This window comes from Tripterygium wilfordii, chromosome 21 (assembly GCF_013401445.1).
Source record: "Tripterygium wilfordii isolate XIE 37 chromosome 21, ASM1340144v1, whole genome shotgun sequence".
Classification (NCBI taxonomy): domain Eukaryota; kingdom Viridiplantae; phylum Streptophyta; class Magnoliopsida; order Celastrales; family Celastraceae; genus Tripterygium; species Tripterygium wilfordii.
Window position 1 is genome coordinate 12,012,884 of NC_052252.1, and position 25,014 is coordinate 12,037,897.

The window sequence follows — 25,014 nt, forward strand, 5'->3', positions numbered from 1 at the left end:
TCAACCCGCCTCCCACCGTCCTGTTTCTGCATCTCGTACAACTCAAATGCTTTCATGACATCAGTCAATTTAATAAATCTGGGCCCCTTTGGACCTCCCCCTAAAAGGCCTATTAAGGGGAGAGAGGGCTTACTTCTATATACAGACACTTTGCCTGGTTTTTAACCGATGTGGGACATAAGTCCTAACACTCCCCCACACTCGTGGACTGGGTATCAAAGCCCAAGGCCCAACGAGTGGACTTCTTATCGGGGACGAGCGCACACCTACTTCGATACCATGTTGTAAATCCACACCCCCATACACACCAACAATATTGTCCGCTTTGAGTTGTCCGGTTCCCGTGGATACATCGGGCCCGCACGGCTTTGTTTCTCCTTAGGCCCAAGCAGGTGGGCTAGGCCCAACCCACTCAAGCCTAGGAAAAGGCCTTGATGGTGGTAAGAGGTGGGCTTAGCCTTATAAACAAGGCATGAGTGCCCACATCTTTAGATGTGGGACTTTTACACTCCCCCGCACTTGTGGGCTGGGTTATGCCAGACCCAACAAGTGGAGTAGAGGTCATGTCCAACATGAACGAATTGCTCCGATATCATGTAATAAATCTGGGCCCCCTTGGGCCTCCCCCTAAAAGGCCTATTAAGGGGAGAGAGGGCTTGCTTCTATATGCAGGCACTTTGCCTGGTTTTTAACCGATGTGGGACATAAGTCCTAACAGTCAACGAGCTAATCTCTTTATTGGATTCCTTATACATCTTCTCAGCATACCAGTTTGCTATCTCACTTCTTCGTTTCTGATCTTCTTCATTGCTTTCCACATTTTCTTGAGACTGATCATTAGGGTTAAATGGGGGTCTATTCACCGATGAACCAGGATCGTGCAGGTTTTTGCCGGAGCCCAATCTCTCATGCTACACCAGAGAGCAACATCAAAGCAAATGCGTCTGCTTGTTCTGGTTCAGTTCTTGGCTCAAAAACTTCGTTCCCCAATCTCCCTTGTTCAGACTCACTTCTTGGTCTATGATCTTCTATTTCCTCTTCCGTATTTTCATGAGAATCACCATATATGTTAGAAACAAACAGAAAAGCTAATGGGTCTGGATTTTCCTCTTCATTTCTTGGCTCGTCAACTTCTTTCTTTTTTTTTTTATCTCTTTTTCCCTAGAATCTTGCTTTGATTAACTTCTTAGACTCTGATCTTGTTTCTTCTTTTCCTCATTTCCCTCAGAATCATCGACTCCACCAGTGTTATCAAATGGGTGTGCCTCCTCTTTTCTTGTTGTCTGATCCTCTCCCTTATTTTTCTCATCTTCCTCAGAACCATCAACGCCATCAGTTTCATCTTCTGCTGCTTGTTCAACTGGTTCAATTCTTGGTTTCTCATCTTCCGCAGAACCGTCAACACCAACAGTATCATCAAATGACCCTTTCAGAGCAGAGCCTTGGACTGATGGCCGTGTTTTCTTTTTTATTTATTTTAAAATTAAAAAATTTTCTTTTATCAGTTTTTAGTTGAAATATGTGGAGAATTGTTAGTTTTTAATTGATTCTTTGTGTTTATATTAATATAAAATCAATATTTTTTTCAAAAATTTGGGGCCTGTTGGGTCTAAATTAACCTTACTAGCAAGTGTACTAGTCGGCGACTACAGCACAATGATGAGCAAGGGTCGAATCCACAGGGACGGTGTTATATCTAATCCAAATGTATATTTGTATGTATGGACAATGCAAACAAAAGTAAAGTTCAACTCAAGATTGTTTGGTTGGGTAATTAAACTAAGACAAGCAAATAGCAAAGTGTTTTTGGTATTTTCTTAGAATAAAGATGCAACTAATGCAAGTGAGATGAATGAGATGAACACCAAGGCTTTGGAATCCCCCTTGGGAAATGACTTGCAATGACACAAATTCACACACATATTTGCTAATTCGGGCATAACGAATCCGTACCTAAGTCGGTTTTAGCGCACTTAAGCCAAATCTCCCTAAAATCGATTACTAGCCATCTTATTGGTCTAGGTCGGATATTCCTAAATACATTCTAGCCATCTTATTGGTCTAAACATGCATAGGAATTCATGGAGTTCTATGGAGATTAGAATTCATACAAATTGTCACCTAATTAAAGGGAGACACATTCCTAATCAAATGTTTCAAGAAGCATAATCTACTTGACATATTATTGTCTAAGCAAATTCTCCAAACAATTTCATCCAAAAACCTAAAGTGTTGGCCAAACACTACAAGCATGAAGAAATTGCAATCAAACATAGAAACACAAGATTTATACCCAAATCAACTCATATATATGTAAATCAAGTCATAAACAAAGTCATCAAACCCAAGGCTTCAACCTAGCCTTGGCACAAGAGATTTAGTTACACATAATGAGAGAAAAACACAAAAGGAGAGATGAGAAAATCATGAATAAACCCAATTAGTTGAGTAGATCCAAGTTGAGCTGAAGAATCTCTCCTCCTAGCTCCAAGAGTCGCCTTCCCCCTCTGGTTTCGCTCTCCAGAAACTCAGTTCTAGGTCTAAAAGTGTCGTGCGGCTCGGCAAGTTCGCGAATTAAAACATCCCAAAAAACTGTCTTGTGAGCCTAGGCGCGTTGTATTCACGCCTAGGCGCACCACGCCTAGGCGCACGCCTAGGCGCAATCCTAGGCGTGCACAACTTCAAATTCACGCCCCAACTCGCTGGACTGGGCGTGCACAAATATTGCGCCTAGGCGTGGAATGATTCCAAAATCTCCATACGACGTCCGATTTGCACGATTTTAGCGTCTACGGAAAGCTTGAGATGTCTAGTTTCCAATGCCTTTTATTTCGCTTGATTCCGATAACGTGACAAAAAGTTATAAGTATTTGAACACACGAAGGTCGGTGGACATTTTCTTCAGTTCAGCCCTTTTTTCATCACTTTTCATCCAAACCGCAATCAACCTATCAAAAAATACAAATCAAAACATAAATACACTCATTATTTATTTAAATGAAGCTTAAGAGGGGGAGATTCCTACCAAAAACAATAGGTATTATCACACCTATCAGGGCCTAGGGGATTTGGGGGCCGGGGGTGACCGCCCGTGTCGCCCCACCCCAGGGCCGCCTCTGGGGATGGTGGTGGAAAATCACCACTTTTAGCTTCTTCTTCTTCTCTGTCGGACATTCTTTCAAACACAGAGAATGCAATGAGATAGACAACAGGAGAACGATGAGAGAAGGGTTTCTAGTGGATGAAGTATTGGAGGAGTGTTTGGATTCTGAAATTCAAGATTTCTGTTGGTAGCTATATACTTTAGTTCCATTGTGGAGTCCCAGACGTGAAAATGTATGTGATTTTATGTTTTGTTGATGTGATTGTATTGGAAGATGTGTTTTGTTGATGTGGTTGTATTGGGAGATATGTTTTGCTGATGTGGATGTATTGAGATTTTGTTGTGGACAACATGGAGGCATGGGATTTTGTTGACATCCATGTTGGGTGGGAATGAATAATATATAGAAATGTGTGTGTTGCTTGTGTGGCTATATTGAGAGGGGTGCTGCTATTCACACCCTCATTTTTGCTATTTTAACCCCTATTGAAAAGACTGTCTCAGTAGGGCCTCGTAATTTGTGTTCCGTTTTTTCCATCTCTAGCCTATTCTCAGTGTCAAACAGGGGTAAATTAGTCCAATGAAAAGTTATTCTTTCGGACTCAAAGATCGAGAATCTGAGAGAGAGACTGTGCAACACATTTGTTGTCTTCTTCTCCCTCCCCACCCCACTCTGCAAACTGCCTTTTTAGTGCTTCCTTGATTTGCCCTCTCTCTTTCTCCACTTATTGAAGGCCATTAGTAATAGAAGATGACGAAACCCGCAACCTAAATCCTTGCAATTTTCAAAACCAAACCCAGAAACTCCATGTTTGTCGTGCTCAAGTTTGTCATTTGAATGTGTTTTCTGTTTTTATTGGCTTAAGTAGCTAGCACTTCTAGCTGAGATTCAAAACCCTCAATCCCAAAAAAGAAAACAACAAATCTTCCACATTCTCTCCAGCGTAATAACAGCAGAGCCAAAGAAAGAGCTTCTGAAAGAGGAAGAGAAGCAAAGAAGGGAAACCCACATATTATTGTTTGTGTCAAAACTTCGTCCAACAAGCCTTATCTCTCTCTCAACAAAATCACAAACAAAAGGTATTTCTATTTTCTTGGGAGAAGAGCCACTTCCATGAACTTAAAACTTGGCGCGGTTCTCGATGATTAATTATATTAAAATATGGTGTCATTTCATAAGGGGGTGAACAAGTAAAAGAGGGGGGTGAGAAGAGTCCCGCCGTATTGAGAGACGTGTGCTGCTGATTTAGTTGTACTGAGATACGTGTTTGGCTTGACTTTTTGTGTAATAGAGGTGAGACCCAATATTAATTTTTGTTGGGTCATTAAACTTGGATCATTGGAAGTGCTCTTCATATACACTTTTGCATGTGGAGGCACAAACAAGTCAACATTGATAGGCCTTTTCCCTAGGGATGGCAAAAAAACCCGACTCGAGCACTATCTACAGGGTACCCAATCCATTTAAAACCCGAAAACCTATCCTATAGGGATTGGAAACGATTTTGGTTTTAATTTTAAAACCCGTCATGGTTTAAGGTCAATTTTAGTTTTTGATACTGGGTTTAGGGTAACCGAACCGTTTAATAAATAAATTTTATTACACTAGTAGTAAAATATATCATACTAATATATCATTAAAAAAGAAGTGACTTTTAGTAATAATATTCTAAATCATATTATATAAAGGTACACTACTATATTTATAAATTACAACATGATAAATCATATTAAATAAAATAAAATAACATAATATAATGATAGATCTTGCTATAATAACATGATAAATCAAATTATATTAAAAAAAGTGAATTGAGTTATACACGTTTGTTTATAACAAATCATATTGATTTGTTGGTGACTGTAATTTAGATGTTGTCTTAATGCATAATTTGGATTTCAAGTTCAGATTTGGGAAGGGTTAGGATTTGAATTTGTGGATTTGGAAACAATTATCTGATCATTTATGAAAAATAAAAAATATTAAAAGTTAAATGATAAACGGGTACCCGATGATAAATGGTTACGGAACGGTTCCGTTTTTGGAAATCTAAATGGTCTTTTAAATGGTTTTGGAAAGGTTTTGGTATTAGATACCTTAAATGGAAACTGTTTTGGTATTCTCTAATTGGAAGAGTACCGGACCGGTTGACATCCCTACTACACATGTTCAAATCCCCCACCCCGCTTACTTATAAAAAAAGATTTTAGAATCCTCATTGTCGTTATAATAGGTGATGAAGCAAGTCCCAATGGTCTAACTTGTCCATGGTCTGCCTAATTCTCTGCTTGTTCTCCATTTGAGTTCATCCAAATCCTTAAACATATCCCTTACAAAAGCCTGAACTTGAAGCTAATTCTTTATGAAGTCTTCTATGGATTTTGCCGCCAAGATCGAACTCTCCATGAAATTCAGAAGCCAATACTTGATGAAGTCTTCTATGGATTTTGCCACTAGCGTTCATCCTGAGTCAAGATCAAATTCTCCATGAAATACATAGTTTCATTACTTATAACTTCCTTCTTCGTAGACAAAGTGGATTCGGAGAGGATTGGTATTGAATTTGAAATCAATTTATTATCTATGCTTAATGATTATTTTCATTGGTTTTTAAAATCTAGTCCACTGAACCCACAAAACTACTGGTATGAACGTTTCATTGTAATATGTGTATTTGCATGGTTCCAAATCACAATCTTCAATTCCCCTATAAAATACTCGAATCCAAGTTGAACACTATATATAAGATTGCATAATTTGAATAATGTTTTTCATATATCGTCTTTGTTTTACAAGAAAGTTATATAGATATAATTGTACAGAGTAACTAAGCGTCCTAGTTTACAAAGACTCCTAGATACAAGTGAATCTTCCTTGAGTTGTGCTTTATCTTGTTCTATTTGATATTCTCTAACATGCCCTCGCAAGACGGTGCTGCAATTGGAGATACCGATCTTGGAGCGTGGACACTGAAAAATGAATGAGGATAAGGGCTTTGTGAGAGCATCAACAAGCTAGGAAGCATGGACACGAACACGGGACACGACACGACACGGACACTCTGACACGGGAATTTCAAATTTTATAGGACACGGACACGCCTAGGACACGTATACATAAAATATATATATTATATTTATATATATAATATAAATCATATATAAAATAATTAACATAAACAATTATTTTTGAATAGAATAATATTTGATTTTAATATATATACTTTTGAATTCAATTTGACTATATATAGTTTCTAGTTTTATTAGTTTCTTCAAATTATTAAAGGTAAACAAATAAAAAATAAAAAAGATTAGGAGTGGGCCCAATAGTGCTTTCTTATCCTGTTTTTGGCTCCATTTGATAGAGCGGTTGTGTTGATTTTCAACGCTAACTGTCAAGCTGTGAAAAAAAAGCTGAGCTTAAAGCTTTAAAATAAGCTGTAAGGTGTTTGGTGAACTGAAAGTTGTTTGTATCTTATAAGGTGTTTAGTTGTATTATTATTAATTTATAAGTATAATTTATTATGTAAAAATTATAATTACTTTAGTTAAACATTAAATATATAATATATATATATATATATAATCTAAACCCTAAATATAATTTCTTATAGTTAATTATAATAATTATAAATTAATAAATATAAAATATTATTAAAAATTTTGTATGTTATTAAGAATTTAATTTAATAGTACATTTTCTATGTTTTTTAAGAATTTAATTTATTTTATATAAATATTATATAGGTGGGTCCCATCATTTTTAAATAATTTTTTAAATATGTGGGAGCCACGTGGGTCCCACATTAAAAAAATAAAAAAAAATGTCAACCACTGTTGAAAAGGCTTCAAATTGAAGTCTTTTCAACTGGAGCGGTAACGCCCCGCGGAACATGCTGTTTGGCAAAGCGGTTCTGCAAAGCGGGAACTCTAGCAGTCCCGCTTTGGGAACTGTTGTGCCAAACAGGCACTTTGTAGTGTTATTTTCAAGTAGTATTGACAAGGAGTGGGTCATTGGTATTTTATTAAACTCTGACAAAAGAAGTATGGGTCCATTAGTTTTTTTTAAACTCTGGTAGAAGAAAACGTGTGGGCCCACAAGTGCTTTATTAAACTCTGATGGAAGAAAGTGCAGGACAAAAAAGAGGACACGGCTCAGTACAAAACTTAGAAAAAGCATGACACGACCTGGACACGTGTCGGACACATGTTTGAGCAGTGTCCGAGGCGTGTCGGTGTCCGACAAGTGTCTGACACCGGGACGACTTCATATGGGAAGTGTTCGTGCTTCCTAGTCAATAAGCTGATCTTTGGATGATATGTGTGATACAGTAAAGGACCCCCAAGCCACATGATCACGAACAAAATGATAGTCAATAGAAATATATTTCATTCGGGAGTGAAACACAGGATTAACCAAGAAATAAGTTGCACCTATGTTGTCACAAAAAATCTATGGAGATGATAGGGACTTGACATGTATTTCATTGATATAATTTTGAATCCAACGAACCTCAACAGTACAAGAGGCAAGAGCGTTATATTCCGCTTCAGTTGATGATTTGGCAACCGATTTTTTCTTCCGAGAACACCATGAAATGGCATTACCTCCCAAGTAAACAATATATGTTGAGGTTGATTTGCTATCATCATGCTTGCCCGCTCAATTTGCATCCATGAAGGCAGTGACACAGAGTTGTTGATGACGTTTAAGAAAAATATCATAATGCATGATGGATTTTAAGTAGTGTAAGACAAGTTTGGCAACGGACCGATGATTCTCGGTAAGACAAGTTGGGCGTGTGAGAGATAAGTATTGAAGAGCATCAAATACCTGGTAGTACTTAGTTGCATTGATTGACATAGAGCCATCATTGAGATAAAGCAACTAACTGGAGGACATTGGCGTGTTGCACTCTTTGGCATCAGTCATGCCTGTGCGGTCAAGTAAGTCCTGAATATATTTATGCTGTGTGAGAAGGAGGCCTGTTGAAGTTGGAAGAACCTCAATACCAAGGAAATAGTGAAGTTCATTGAGAACTTTCATAGAAAATCAAGTAGACAAAGCTTGCAAAAAAAGAGGTGAGAACCTTGGTGTCTTTGTCAGTTACAATTAGATCATCTACATACACCAAAAAATAAATAGTAGTGACATTTTTATGATAGATAAAAAGAGAGGTATCACTACGGGAGTTAACAAACTCATAAGCTACCAAAAATCCTTTCAACTCAGTCTACCAAGCCTGTTTAAGCCCATCTATTGCTTTTCGTAACTTGCGAACATAGCCAATTATTGGATAAGGCAAAAGTAAGAATAATACAAATTGTTGTTAGTTTAACAATCGAACTAAAAGTATTGTGAAAATCTATACCCAGACGTTGATGAAATCCCTTTGCCACAAGACGGGCTTTGTACTTGGATATGGTACCATTGGGATGCCTTTTAATACGAACGACCCATTTGCATCCTACAATATTTTGAGATGGGAAAGGTTGAATGAGTTCCCATGTTACATTTCGAAGAAGTGTTGTAAGCTTATCAGACATGGTCTGCCTCCATTCGACATGTTTAACAGCTTGGGTGACACAAGTTGGTTCAACTTATTCATGGAGAGGATGTTTAGTAGAGATAGTATAGAGACGCTTGGGTTTGACTATATTATTTTATGGATCGAGTAATCATTGTGTCAGAAGGTGGATGTTAAATTGGAGGGGATGAAATTGTGGAAGGTAGTTGAGCTGAAGCTGGGTGTTGAATTGGAGGGGGTGGAATTTTGGGTGGTAGTTTAGCACAAGCACCCAAATAATTTTAATTTATTGTAGTTTGTTGTATTTTTAAGCAATTTTGCATAAGGATAAAGAAAGCGAAGAATAGGAAGGTGATTAATTAAATACATAGTTGTTTGAAAGTATACGAACAATATATAGGAGAAAGCTTGGCTTGATGAAGAATAGTTAAACCAGTGTCAACAATTTGTTTATGATGTCTCTTAGTAGTACCATTATGTTGAGGTGTGTGAGGTGATGTTTTGAGATGTTGAATACCCACTGTACTAAAAAAATCTTTTATAACAATATATTCTTCACCACCATCAACATAAACAGAAATAATGGAATGTTGAAAATATTTTTTAACAACAACCTTGAATTGATGAAAAATGATACACACATCTGATTTGAGACGTAAGAGATAGAACCAAACATATTGTGTAAAATGATCAACAAAAATAACATAATAATGAAAGTTATCAACATATTTTATAGGAGAAGGTCCCCAAACATCAGTGTATATTAAATCAAGAGGCCCATTACTTTTTAAAGTTGATTTACCAAACAAAAGACTTTGGCTTTTATTACATAAGCGAGATTGACATAGGTAATGTTGCCGAAAGCAAAATTAAATCAAAATGAACAAGAGATTGCATTATTTTGGAGTAGGTGGCCAAGACGCCCATGCCAAATTACCAGAGATGCGGAGGTGGTCGCACTGATAGAAAGAGCCACGGTTGAACCTATTAATGCACTGTTTGCAACCAGCCACTCATAGAGATCATGCCGATTCTTTTCGCGAAGCAGAGGTGTCCCCATACATAGATCCTTAACAAGAAAATGAGATGAAAAAATTCAATTGATGTCTGATTAGTACGACAAAATTTAGAAACATACAGTAAATTTTTATTAATAGAAGACACACATAAAACATTGTTTAAATGAAAAGGAAAAGTAATAGAACCAGCGTGAGTTATTTTTAAACCTGAATCATCACCAATTTGAATATGATTAGGATCCTCATACAACTAATGCAGAGAAAGATTATTCATGTGAAAGGTAACATGTGTAGAATTCAGATCACATAGATGCAACGGAAATTGTATACCTCTTGTAGCGTGAATTGCCAGGAACTTTCTAGTCATGGTGTTTCAATACTAGATCGATCATCGAATTCACAGCATAAATACCCTTAAACAATAAAACATGTTAGCTCAAAAACACTCTTCTCACAAGTGTTATGCTATCTGTTTCAAGAATTGAAAGTCACTAATTCTTTTGCTAAAGTGCTTAAAAAAGTACGTCAAAACTCTTTCAACAGTCCTTATATAGAGACTTTTTAGGATATAGTTATTTTGTATTTGAATTATTTTCAATATTTGAAACATGATTGGGTTGTTATTTATTAATAAGCTCAATTCAAAACCAATTAGGAGATTTGAGCCTTACCATAAATAACTTTTTTGTGGGTTTTATCAAACTATAAACACATATTGGGTGCTCCAACATTGAGCTATTAATTGGGCTTAGCCCATTAATGATTTCCTTATTTCCAACAACATGGTAAGAAACACCCGAGTCAACTATCCGAGGATGTGAGACTGAGGAAGAAGTGGTAACATTATTTGCAGCAAGATGTGGTTGACAAAGATAAGGAAACAATTTGAAGCATCTTTTGGCTTCATTATTGTTTGCTACAAAATTGGCAAATAATGAAATTGAAGGTGGAATTGGGAGAGGGATTGTGTTTAGATTGTTTATAAACAAAAGAGAGGGTTGGAAGTAAGCCAATAGCAATGGAGTTGGTCTTATGATGTTAATAGGAAGGAGAGGTTTGTTTGGCAATATTGGCAGTTAGAGGAGATGGTTCGAGGTATTGTTTGTTATTGTGAAGGAGGAAGGTTTCATGATTGATGATTTTATCAAACAGTTCTTCAAAAGGAATAATGGAATCTCGAGTTCTCATAGTAGTAATAAGTTCTTTTTATGCGGGACCAAGACCATGAGTTGTATAAATTAGGAGATCAACATCACTTGGAAGAGCACCAAGGATAATAAGTTCATCTACAATCGACTTAATAGAAATAAGAAAATAAAAAACATGGGTGGTGAAGCGCTTGACATAGAGACATTCAAGACACAGTCAAGCCTCTCAACTGGTTGTGGCCAACAAAACAAAGGGAATGACTATTTCATATAAGAATGCAAGAATGGTATGGAGAATTAGTTAGTCCTATCGCTGTCATGGAAGGAGAGCATGATTGGATTTATCATCTTGCATAATTGTTGAGGATGGACACGAAGTGATTCCATCAAGATATCCGAGAAGATTCATACCAAAAAAGAGGGCCGTGAATTAAGCCTTACGTGAAAAATAATTGAGTGTGATGAGCTTGAAAGGAAGCTGAGCAACAACATTGATCGTGATGAGATTTTGGACAGGATTAGTGGGACCTATGGAAATGAAGGGAGTGGATGAGGTAGTAGTGGACGATTTAGAGGCCATTTGAGAGAGAGAAAAAAAATTGAACTTAGCTTGTTAGAGTTTTTTGCTCCGATACCACATAAGATTGGATAATTTAAATAATGTTTTTCATATATCGTCTTTATGTTACAAGAGAGTTATATATAGATATGATTGTACAGAGTAACAAAGTGTCCTAATTTACAAAAACTCCCAAATACAAGTAAAGCTCGTAATAACAATTTGAATAACAAATAAATAATAATAATGTTTTTGAATTTGTATTTATTGTAACCGAACCAGGTGAGATATGATGAGAGATTATAGTTGTTTACATAATTTTTGAATCTTCCTTGAGTTGTGTTTTATCTTGTTTTGTTGGATATTCTCTAACAAATACTACTTAGATTTCTGAACTACCACCAACACATTCTTCATCTATTCATACTTCTTTCTCTGATTTCCTTGTATTCGGTCATCAAGTTATATGCCCACTGGATCAATATTTCAACATGAACCTTCAATGGAAATTACATTAGCTTAATTAAGTTGAAAATTTACATAGGTGATGGATGCAATAAAAGAGAATAATCGAGAAATGAAGCATAATTTGTTCTATTAATTCTTGAATATGTTTTTACAATGAAAGGTACAATATTCTTTTGTAGTCATACACATACGAATTTTGCACCTAATAATTACACTAGTATTTCATAACCCTTCATATATTTTTTTCATCTTCTTATTTCGTTCTTCAACTTGTTCTTCTTCGCTTCTCCCTCAACCTGTCATTTCACTGGCCACGTTGTCGTCTTCGTTGGCATGCTCTCTACCTTCTTGACGATAATTTTCTTCTACCTTTCTTCACCCGCTTAGGTTTTCCTGCAGAAAAAAAAAGACATTTTAACGAAAACTAGAGCATAATAAGGAAAAAAACTTGCGTAACATAAATCAAACTTTGTGTTACTAGGAGGGTTGATTGGAATTTTTTTTTTTTTGGTGAATTACTAATCCAATATATGGTTGAATCGCATAACTTCAACCTCTTGTCTTCATCATCATTACCTTCTTCAGTATCATATATTATCATATATTTCTGAACTCTTTTTATCATGTTTCACTACTTGTTTATAGATTGAGATGGAGGTAGTTTTGTCACCTGTGTGTTTATATAAATGTATTTTGAACCCTCAACTTTTGAACAATAAGGAGAAAAACTATAGGCGCCCATCAAATAATAGTGATGTACTCGTTGTATTGGTAACGAAAATCGTGACAGTTATTGATTTGATGAGACCGTTGTATTTTGAACAATACCTAGGCGTCTATTGGATAAGACCGATGTTTTCTTAATAAAACAACGTATATTGTATGAGAGCATTGTAATCCTACTATAGTTTTGATATTCTTTACTCGCTACAAGAAACTGTATCACTTATGACACTTTTTTCTCGACACATACAGTAAAGCGCCGACGCTATACGATTTACGACGCTTCTTTAAAATGCGCCATTAAAATGAACACATTTGCGATGCTTTTTATAGGCATTGTTAAAATGTTGAAATTGTGACACTTATTAGTCAAGCGTCGTTGATGTAAAAAAAAATGCGCCAATCAATTGGCGAGAATTATAGTAACTTTTTTGCAAAAGCTTCATTAACTTGTCGGAGTTTTCAAGCCAAAACGTCGTCAAACAAAAAATCTAACGACACTTTATATAAAACTGTCGTTAAAACACTCAAGTTATGACAATTTATTTTAAAGCGTCGTTACATGATTTTATGAATTTGAAAGTTTTAATCGATTAATTGATATACTTATATCTACAAATGGAACTCAATCTAAAAGAAATTAGAATACTATATGCTAAATTCACAAAAATATATATACTTATTAATTATATATGTTATCCTTAATATATATACACATAATTGTTTATATATGTGTATATATATATATATGCATATATATTGACCTAAACAATATTATATTTTAATTTGTGCTAATTTGTAGTGGTAGATGCATTAGACCAATACTTATACATATGAATTTGTTTAGGTCTAGTTAGGTTTATATATGTACTTAAGGCTTGCGCTTTAATTAAGAAGAAGGGTTATATTTTAGGGTTTTGGGTTTGACAATTTCTTAGTTTGGGGTTTAGGGTACAATGAGTACTATATATTAAGTATCAATCATTTTAAGAATATATAGTATATAATTTTAGTTTAAACATCATAGTGTAACTCAAATATTACCCAAATGTTTAATTTTGAAACATATATAATAAATGAGAACTACAAAAAATTAGGGTTTAGGGTTTCATATTAAAATTGACGACACTTTATCGTCAAAGGCGTCAGAATATATGTAATTTTACGGCACTTTTATGAAGCGTCGTAGCATCAGTAAATGAAACGATATCGTTTAGTTTAATTTTATGTTATTAATTTAATATAACGACGCTATTGCGCATATGTGTCGTAAATTGTATTATTTTATGGTGCTTATGAAACGCTGCAATTTCCTTCACATCAAGACGACAACGTTTTAGATGTAGGCAAATCCCTATTTTTTCCTAAAGGATGATTCACACAGTTCTTCACCTCTGCTCTGCCTATACACTCCAGCTTCCATGACTACACTCTGATTTTCACCATTGAACTTCATCTTCCACCACTTGCATATCGTCGACAACCATTGCACTTCGTCTTCCACCACCTGCACACACTCAGCCCTAAATTTTGGAAAATCTTCCACGATTCCAGCTCAGGTCCTTCATAATGTACGAATCACTATCATTTTTCTTACTTTAAGGGAGAACCCTAGATATATGTGGGTTTGAATTGACTTAGTTTTGCCCTTTGTTTTGTCAAATTTACAACTGCGGTACTGGAAGAATTGAGAGATTCCTTTGACACCATTTGGGCAGGGTTGGTGAGTCATTTGAATTTTTCAATTGACCGAGCTTTTCTTTGCCTGTTTTCATGTTGTTTCTCTCATGTTTATTCTTGTTAGAGTTTCTGTTCAATTGACTGAGCTTGTGGTCGATCAATTGTGTTGAATATCGATTAAGTACAAAGTGTAATTTGTGTTGTTTTCTCATTGTTACTAGACAAACAAGAGTGGAGTTAGACCCAACTACATCTCAATGTTCAAGCTTCCAATACTAATAAAGATGGATCTTTTCCCGACCCACTCACACAACAAAAAGCCGTATGATTTATTTATTTTTCTTATTGTTGGTCCATTTTAATGTTTTATTCACTATTAATTAAACTAATGATTCTCGTGTTTGTATATAGGAAGAAATGCATAATTTGATTGTCCATCGAGAGGAGGGATTGAACTTCTTAGACGACGAGGGCATCTTCACTCAAGTTTTCGGGCCGGATAGACCTGGGTGTGTGCACTATCAAGGACATGGAGTGACACCATCTTTTGAAGATGTTACTAATAGGTCTGGTTCCTCTCAAGATGTCCAAGAAGCAAAAAGAGATGTTGAGATTGCATGAAGAGCAGCTGAAATGGCAATAAAAGAGCTTGAGGACTATAAGAGGATGTCCGATGAGAGAGCAAGAAAAAAGGAGGAAGATGTGGCTATGCTTACGCAAGCATTGTTGAGATTTACCCAAGGGGGGAATGGTAATAACATTTAAGATGGTAAGTTTAACTCTAATTTTTTTTCATATGTTTTGTTCATACATGCATCCATAGTTAGTATTACACATAGTTAATTGCTATTTATACGTACTTTCAAGCTTCTGCCTTGTGTCATCTTTTATTGATATCTAGTTACTGAATTATCAGTATGAATTATATCCTGTGTGGCCATTGGGTTACTGCTTTTCTATGGTTTTCATTATTTTTGCATATTTTTACCAAGATATGCAATGATACTCAACTTATTTTTACAACTTTCTTCCATAGAGCCTAAATTATTGAAATTAAATTTTTTTAACATTTATTTGCTCTATACATGTAAACTTTAGTTTCTTACTTGTATAATCATATAATATACAACCCAGAGTGTCTTAATTAATTGCTCTTTATATGTATTTTTGTAGCCTGAGATTCAGTTGGCTATAAGGAAGGCTAAAGGTTAAGTTCTCATGGGATGCTCATGCATTTTGGATGACCAAGCTTTAGTTGTTCACTATGGGATGTTAACATGTAAACTTTAGTTGTTCTATATGACCTAAATGAGATTCGTAATGCCGGTTAGACTTGGGATGCTTGTTAATTAATGCGATGATTAGTTTTAGATTGTGTCCTTGCTGCTACTAGAGTTAGATTATGCCATTGTTGGTGTGTAATTTGAATTATGCAGATATTTTGATTTGTGCAGTGGAAAACAAGTTGTTCAGGTTTATGTTACATAATTTACGACGCTTTATTCATTTACGACGCTTATAAAGCGTTGGTATATATCTAAATTACTTAATTTTTATTTTTTGTTGTAAAAAATAACACATTCATAGCACTTAATACGCGTCGGTGTAGGCAATAACACAATTATGACGCTAACAAAAACATTGTAAATTATAAAATAAACGACGATTTTCTTACGTTTATGAAGACAAAACTTGTCGTCGAGATCCCGACACTTATATCTTATTAACGACGGGTTTAACAAAAAGCGTCGTGAAATCTTTTGCGACACCTTCAATAGCGGCACTTGTTCGGCGTTTCTCAAAACGTCGCACAGAACTTTTTACGACGATTGGTCGTTATTCATAGCGCTTTAAAAGCGCCATGATAGACATCACTGTTGTAGTGACTATTATTTTATTGAAAATCCAATAAAGTATAAAATTTTAAAATTATGTATTTTAATTATTATTTAGGATAAACATGAGAGTTAACCCATAACTTCTCCGTAACATCCTCTAGTGTTCTAAAGTTCATGCAAGTCTATTAGATGTTAATTACAATGTAGATGAAAAAATATTTATTAAGAAAAAAAAAACCGTACAATATTGATCACCCATGGAAAGTGTACGGCCCTACATATTTATAGCGGGCTTGGGCCAGTCTGACTTGTCACATATATTCGTACAATGTAGATCGGACAACTTTCATCCTAAGTCCAGTGTATGGACCTAGTTTAAATACCTATTATTTAAGATTGGACTTTTCCATGGTTGGGCTAGTCGAGAGGGGTAATAGCCCAGTGATGCCAGACTATTTTTTGTTCACACTGATAGGCTAACACTACTCTTTTTGCTAGTGGGCTACCTAAAGTCTAGCCCAAAACTCGTTTGACATGACAAACAGGTAAGCCCGGCCCAACCCACACAAATTAAAAAATTTACTGTTTTATTTGTGCACTTAATAGTAATTAAAATATTATACTCTTGAAACTTATAGCATCTATGTTCCTTTTTTTTTTTTACATAATCTTCTTTATCTCCTCTCCAATCTTAATTAATTCAAAAATATACTTATATATATTTAAAACAAATACAAAATAGGAATAAACGTGGAACAAAACTTGTTTGTAGTAATCTTTAATACTAATTTGTCGCCTAATATTACTTCTAATTATCGAGAAAAAAAATCTACCAGAATAAAATGATCTCTCACACAAGAAACAAAGCATCACTTCTTTTGTCTATCTTTGATGTAACCATAATGACTCAAGTGAATGAATAATTGATCTATTTTAATCTATCTCTTATATGTGTTTTAAATGAGTGAATGAACTCTCAATTTATATTTTTTGTAGTGACCCTTTACAAGAGGCATCATGTAAGTGACATGTCTTTTCAATTAATAATCATGTCTTTTGGAGAAGAGTTACATCCATACCAATAGGGATTTGGATATTTGAACCCCCTCTCCTGAACCCTAGATTGTCATGTCATGTCTCCCTAACTCCCTAGACTATAACATATATATATTACATACATACATATACATATATATATATATATATATATATATATATATTGAACAAAAAGATCACATTCTTAATTGTATTTTTTCATATTTTTTTCACCCAATTTTTTTATTAATTAAAAGGCTTTGATTTTGATTAATGTTTTTGGTTTTTTATTAATTTTTTCAATTATTATTTTCCTTTTTAATTTTTCTTGTAAATAAAAGATAAATTATATTTTTTGATATTAATTTTATAATTTTTCAAGACAGACAATAATTTATTCAAGCACATGAACAAAAGTTTTGGAAGAAGATTTGATGAATCCATATGAGTGCATGTACGCATCGAATCGTTCTGCATACAAAGTAATCCATGCAGCTGCGCAAGTATGCCTACACTGAACCTATTCAGGTGTGATGGGAGGCATTGGATAATCCCTCATCAAACCAACTTTGACGTAGTGATTACCATTTACGTGCCCTATAGCGATGGCAGCGCGCTAATAGGGTGGTGGAGGAGCTATACCTAATGGTAGATATGTCCAACTCTCTGCATGATGAAGAACATGCAATATCACATTGTATGCAGAAGCAATCAATAGATCCATGTATGGCATTGTCATCCAGTGCTCAAATGGTGCTGCAACATTGTCATATTATTCATGTACGTGCTCTCATTTTCAGACTCGAGCACCGTAGTCCACATGCGGTAGAATGCATTCCAGGCTCTTTTGTCTTGCATTTGGTTAAAATACTTTGATAGATGTGCCATCTACAGAGTAGTTTCGAAGTCTCGGGAAATACCTGAGCACACGCCTTCATCAGCCCCAACTCTCTATCCGTAACGATAACTCGTGGGCTAGAACATCCATGCATTGCAGATCGCAAACATTCTAAAGCCCAAGTATAACTAGCCTCTTTTTCTGAGTGTAAATATGCGAAGGCTATGCAAAAAATCTGACTAGTTGAAGTAACACCGACAAATAAGGGTTTAGGGTTTAGGCATGCTCATGAATAGTAATCAACAAGTCTTTTTAAAACTTTTGTACATGAGTCACATGAGGCACAAAGTAATGTCGTTTGAGAAGTGGATAGGATTTTGTCATGTCCAAACATCATCAGAAATAAAAGAAAAGGACTATTGATAAACTGTTTCTCACGTTGTCAAGTGTAATGTCAGGCTGCACTCCTCAGACCACCCCTTGCATTTGGCGTACTATACTAGTATCTATGATTAGGGTGCAATGTCATTGTTATTCTCAAAGGTGATAGGAGATTCTTGTATCACATGCAAAATGTATGACTGATTGATGAGATGTGATATGTGGGTTTGTATATAGTTATAGGGGGTTTGAATAGTGCAACCCTACCAATTAACCACATATTTTCATTCCAAATAAAAAGACAACTCTTTTGAAGAGATGTAACTTTAACAATGGTAACTTTAAAAAAAAAAAAAAAAACCTCTTTCAAATACAAAAATATATGCCCCCCCCCCCCCCCCCCCCCCCCCAATTTTCTTGTTAAGACCAAAGTTTCAATACTTTTCATTTGAATCAATCACAAAAATTAAATGACAAAATTGTCCTGTACATTTTCAAGATGCCTATGTAAGACTCGGTAAAGTTTTCTCCTTTCCTTTGCCGTACTTCCTAAAAGCGCCACGCACTCCTTCACTCGCAACAATGTCAAGGATATCGAAAGACCTGATCACCGAAATTATACTCCGGCTTCCGGTGAAGTCTCTGATACGTTTCAAATGGGTGTCCAAGACGTGGTGTTCCATGATCGAGGACCCGGATTTCATCAAGCTCCATCTCGACCACTCGCTCAAGACCGGCTCTAATCACTACCTCATGCTCAAAGACAGGCGTCTCTTCACAGTCGATTTCGATTCTCTCACTACCGCCGTTGAAATGGAACATCACCCTTTATATGCTGGACTTGGTGGCGAAACTGAGGCGATTGGTTCGTCTAATGGGTTAGTTTTGTTGCGAAATTCCGAGCAAAACCTGGCTTTGTATAACTTCTCCACTAGGACCTACCATCGACTTCCTGTAGAGCCACTCTTGAAGTTCGGAAGCGAATCTGATGATCCTGGGTCCGTATTTTATGGGTTTGGTTATGATTCTGTGAACGATGATTATAAAGTTCTGAGAATCGTTTTGCATTTATTCCAGGATGCTGAAGATGTTTTTTGGACACTTAAGTCTGAGGTTGATGTTTATAGTTTGAAGTCAGATTCATGGAGAACGGTGGACGATGCCAATTTTCATACGATGTGGTTATCTAGACCGTTTCATGAGTTATTTTTCCATAGGTCGTATGGTTTGCTTGCAGGTAATGCTCTGCATTGGGTAGCACCTGGTATCCCTAACTTTATCATTGGTTTTGGTCTTGGGTGTGAAGAATTTCATATGGTTCCACAGCCTGATTACGAGTCTAATGGTTTTGAGATGGATTTGAGTGTATTGGCTGGTTGTTTATGCGCACTTTGCCATTACAATTCATCATGTGTTGATGTGTGGATGATGAAGGAATATGGAGTGGAGGATTCATGGACTAAGTTGTTTAAGATAGAACAACCTGACGTTTATAATTGGAAGCCTTTAGCTTATTCAAAGAAGGGTGAAGATGTTCTCTTGCTAAAGAACGAAGAGAAGCTTGTTTGGTATGATCTGAGAAGGAAAAGAACCAGGAGGGTGAGGATTACTGGTGCTCCTGCAACATTTGTGGCAGAATTGTGTATTGGAAGCCTTGTTCCATTGAGCAGCAATGAATGGAAGGAGAAGCTGGAGCAGGAGGAAAAGGAAAGGAAAGAAAACAAGAAGAATAGGAAAAGGAGGTAATTGATCGCAAACAATATTTTCTTGACTCTGCTTTGGTAGTCACTGTCATATGAATATGTGCTTTATTATTAACCCCAAAAATATACTGAGATGTGGAACAAGTGCTTGGTCTCTTCTGTCTTGCAAATTAAGTTGGCTAGTACTTTTCATATTTTTATCTTTAACAGCATTTTTATTATTGTTATAATGACCCTTTACTCTGTTATGGTTTGATTTGGTATCTCACATCATATGTTGTCTTCCTCAGGGATGATTTCCTGTCAGCAGGGTTCAAACTAGTTTTATGAAATGTAGAGCAGCAAAGTGAACAGAGGTAAGCTATAGTTATGATTATTAGTACCACTACTTCTGCTTCCAGTTAGAAAGACAAGGGTTGAAGAATATTTTTTTTAACTAAGTTAGTTTGGCTTTGACAAGAGGCATGGGGCATTCGGCAAATCCTTTTAAGAAGAAAAGGTTTGGCGTGGGTTTTCTATCAGCCAAAGCATATTTGTTTTGAGAATAAAATATTGTGTTCTTTCTCTTTAAATTTGTAGAAGGATCAATCACGGATTGACTTTGACTTAAAACAAATTGTTTTCTGGACTAATCACATAATAGGTAGATGTTTTCTAAGTGGTTCGTAATGGAAAATGGCAGATATTAGCAAGTGGTCAATCCACATTAAACTGAATGCTGGATGTTTCAGGCTGCGTGGTTGAAGGTCTTTACTTTTTTTGCAGTGTGTTACCTTTTGATTTCTTCATGACTTGTTCCTTATAATTTTGTAAGCGGACATGTAGTAGTTGGTCCGATGCTTACTAAGTTGCTGTTGCAAGTCTTTCCCATTAGCACTCAAATAATTATACTGGACTTCTTATACCACCTTCAAGGCGTACATTGCTGATTACCATGAGCCAAATTCTCTTCTAAACATTTGTGTTAACCATTTTGGATTTTCCTTTTCTTGTGTGTTATCTGTGCTGGTGATATTCCACTTCTTCGTCGGCACTCAATTCTTAAAATCTATTTAATGGAGTATCCTCAGTTGTTAGACATAACTTCATTAAGAGTGGGAATAGGAATGATGAATTGATTGTATTTTGTTAATACTTAGTGGTATGCAATGAAATTTTAAACTTGTACTAGGCTGACATTATATGCCAAAAATGCCTTTTGGGTAGTTTTCAACATGGAGGAAGGTGATCTTGGCACATGACGGTGACATATATTGCTTCAGCGTTTTTTGGCAGAAATTTAGTATGATACTTGATAGCCTATTAAAACCGTGGCTTGTGATTTCCATTTCACGTTTTTCTTTTGCGTGACAATTTCACGGGATAGATCTCATTCACATTTATGATAGTGCAGATTACTTGTCCTCGATGTTTCCATGGTTTTCATGGTAGTTAAAACTTGGATAACTTCTTTTGCAGGTTTCCAGGCGAGGAGGTAGTAGAAACAGTGCTTTTGTAGTTGCCCATGCTCATCATTTTTGTCGCATTGCTGCTCTGGTTCACATGGATTCACATGACCAAAGAAATAAAAGAGGCAGAGAGCAAGCATCAGATTCCTTGTTTGCAAAGGGATGCAACTTGTCTTGCACTTGGAACAAAGACTAACCTGTAGGTAGTTATGTTTTGGCCTCTGGGTACATATAGAAAGTTTAGGGAAAAGGGTTCTCGATGTCAAATTTTGGATATCTTGTTGTGGAATTCAAATGGTGTAACGGGCCTTTTGCTTGCTTTTAACCAAAATATGATACTGAATCTTTAGTTTCTTCTTAGTGCAAATTTCTGATTGTAGTGAAAGGGTGTTTCCCAAGTCACCTCCTCCACCGCTGATTTGTAAAGGGCCACTTTGCAGATCATTTGGGGAGCCTTGGTTGGGCCTAAGGTGGAGTAGGAATTTGGGCCCAAACTATCTTATTGTTACTTAGCCACGGTAATTGGGTCCCATAACGCGCTTTCGTCAACTTCGTCAACTACCTTGCGTTCTTACCTAATGCAGTAAAGTAATATTCCTCTCCTCCCTAATATTTCTTTGCCTGTCACCGGCCCATTCAAAAAAGACCTACTGCCTGTTTGGCAGAGCAGATAACGCAGCGGTTCCGCTAAGCGGAACGCTGTCGTCTAATGCTCTGCCAAACGGCAGAGCGGTGGCAGCGGATCCGCTGTCAAAATGACAGCGGATCCGCTAGCATCTGATAAGCTCCAAATAGGAGCTTATTTGATGCTTCCGCCTACGTTAAAGGCGGAAATTAAAAAAAAAAATTTCTCACTCATATATCTTACACACTCTTCTCTATTCTCTCTTCTCTCTTCTCTCTCTACACCCACCCGATGTCCATCTTTTTCATCTCCTGCGATCCAGTCACGCGACGGCTCCATCTTGCCAAGCCTCAATCGACCTTCTTACTGGATTCGAGTGACGCTGCTGCATCTTCTGATTTACTTGTGGTTTCTTTCCTCTTCGCGAGTAAGGTAAGCGTCCAAATCGAGTGACTTTTGCGAGTTCTGACTTTCTAATTCTGATTTCGGTATCCGATCATACGTTAAATCGATTTTCCGGCAGCTCCTTCGAACGAATGTGTGCTTCGATTTATGTTGTTTTGGTTAATTTCTTGCGATTTAGTTTATTTTGTTTTCTTTAATTGTTGTTATCTTGTGGAGATATTGGAGATCTTTAAACGTTGGATGTAAGATCTATGTAAGAACTTTTGTTTAGACTGGGTTTTGATTGGTTGTTCTTTGAATCTTTTATGGGTTTTCTTGATTTAGAATGAGGGTTTGCGGTGTTTGATGCTGACTGGTTTGTTTATTTGATCAATTTTTCTTTCTGTTATTGGAATTTGAAATTGTTGGTGAAGTTGTGGTGTCGTGGTACTGTTTCACTGTGTTGATTCCTTCAGTTGTGTATTATTGAGTAATTCATGAGCACTGTGTGTTTGTGTTTTTTTAAAAATTTGTTTTCTAAAACCTGATGATCTTTTGAAAAACTATATCTGATTTTATTATTGATCGTCTTTACCTCAGTCCTGTTTTATTACCCAGTCAAAAGTAGAAATTCAGTTAAGTTAAACTTTAAGCTTCAAGCTTTTTTAGGGCATTTCTAACACATATTATCCGTTTTCAAAGAAGTAGTTGCATTCTTTATGACTATTATTTGGTTCATACAGTTATGGAATTGTGTAAATATAAGGATTAGTGGTGGATAATGAGCAAACCATTTGTTCTGTTTAAGAATAACTTTTGTTAAATAGGTCTTTGATTAAGCATAAATATTTTACTGCTTATTGAAATAGCTCCTCCTTCTTTGTATTTAAATTTATTGCATTCTTTGTTCAACCCAGCAAATTTTTAGTTGATTCATCTGTTAATGTCCTTTTTTTCACAATTGGCACGTGCATACTGTGATGTTTATGTGTTTATAGATGTCACGAACAGGAAAAGAAAAGGTTGGCTCAATTGAAGGTGGTGATTATGATAAGGTTAGATGGGATGACAAATCCACTGCAGTCCTAGTTGAGTTGTGTTATGAATTAATGCAATCTGTTAAGAGGGTACCCGGTAGTCGGATCCCTAAGATAGAATGGGAGGATCTCATTGTAAAATTTAATGCAAAGACCAAATACAGCTGGCCAAAGACAGCTTTGAAAAACAGATGGGATGCCCTTCGAAAGGATTGGACATTGTGAACGAAAATTATGGCTAAGGATACCGGTACTGGATGAAATGCTGAGTTGGGTACAGTTGATGCATCAAATGAGTGGTGGGAGGAAAGAATTAAGGTAAACATTCTGTTCACTAATATATCTAACCTATTATGTATTGTCTGCTTTGTTCTTCTTAGATGTTTTAGATGTATGCGTGTACTGTGTTTGTTGTTTGCTCAACCTTATATAATTTCCAAGGACCTGATTGTCTATGATTGCCCTTTATTTTTCAAATGTCATATGAAAATTGCACTTCAAGAAAGCTTCTGATTCCTCAAATTCTAGAATTAATGAGAGCCTTTTATCATACAGCTTCTTTCAATATTAATCAATTGGATTATAGCTTCTTTCATGTAATGATGTTGACAAATATTTGCTTAAATTTGCAGGAGAACAAGGAGTATGCACGGGTATTTCAGGATGCAATTACAGATGAATCAATACACTTTCCGCATCCACCGCCAGGTAAAACAATGTCATACTTGTTTAAAGTCGTTTAAAGCATAAATGATTTTATTTTAATTATTTTAATTGTTGCAGGAAAATATTATCTAGTAGATGCGGGATATCCTAACAGGATTGGTTATCTTGCCCCATATAGAGGTGAAAGATATCATTCATCTCAATTTGAATATGGTCGTAGAGCATCGGGACCTCAGGAGGTATTCAACCATGCACATTCATCGCTTCGAAATGTGATAGAAAGAACTTTTGGGGTAACAAAGAATAGGTGGCCGATGCTGAGAAATATGCGGTCATTCCCGTTCCCAATTCAAGTGGAAATTGTGATAGCGTGCATGGCACTTCACAATTTTATTCGATTAAGGGTGACAGATGATGAGGAGTTCACGGACATAGATGAAGAACCAAGTTGTTCATATGACGAAGGTCCTAGTGACGCTGCTGCAGCAGGGGATTCGGATTTACGTGACGACAATACAATGACGCGTGTTCGAGATCTTATTGCAAACAAACTTGTCCGTCGGAGGGAGCGTAATTGAGATTGTGGGCATATGTAAACAATATTTGAGAGTTAAATATTTCGAGTTGTGAGATTGTAATATGATACTTACTATTATGTGTAATATCAAACATGCATTTAAATATTGTTAATTTAGTAATTATGTTTACATTAGGAAAATTATAGAAATTAATTTAAAAGAGAGATTATAAATGAGTTGGACTAAAATGCAAGATATAATTAATTAAAGTTGTTAAGACTAAAATTAAATTCATTACAACAATTATTTACGT

General features: G+C 36.0%; 1 protein-coding gene and 1 long non-coding RNA gene across 2 annotated transcripts; both read left to right on the forward strand.

The window, feature by feature from the left end:
* The first annotated feature begins 18,853 nt into the window (after positions 1–18,853).
* LOC119989172 (F-box protein CPR1-like) lies at positions 18,854–21,852 on the forward strand. The gene is made up of 3 exons (XM_038834531.1): positions 18,854–20,062; positions 20,314–20,379; positions 21,482–21,852. Exons 1-2 carry the CDS (start codon positions 18,903–18,905, stop codon positions 20,351–20,353), a joined length of 1,200 nt encoding a protein of 399 aa, XP_038690459.1. The 5' UTR covers positions 18,854–18,902; the 3' UTR covers positions 20,354–20,379; positions 21,482–21,852.
* Positions 21,853–22,367: 515 nt separating this feature from the next.
* Positions 22,368–24,798, forward strand: LOC119989175. The gene is made up of 3 exons (XR_005465739.1): positions 22,368–23,835; positions 24,150–24,225; positions 24,301–24,798. It is a non-coding gene; the product is annotated as an uncharacterized LOC119989175 (long non-coding RNA).
* The last annotated feature ends 216 nt before the right edge of the window (positions 24,799–25,014 follow it).

Bases quoted from the DNA above. Each gene is read 5' to 3' on its own strand.
- LOC119989172 (XM_038834531.1), top strand. From the start codon at position 18,903: ATGTCAAGGATATCGAAAGACCTGATCACCGAAATTATACTCCGGCTT. The intron at 20,063-20,313 runs GTAATTGATCGC...TGTCTTCCTCAG, and splicing joins AAGAAGAATAGGAAAAGGAG to GGATGATTTCCTGTCAGCAG.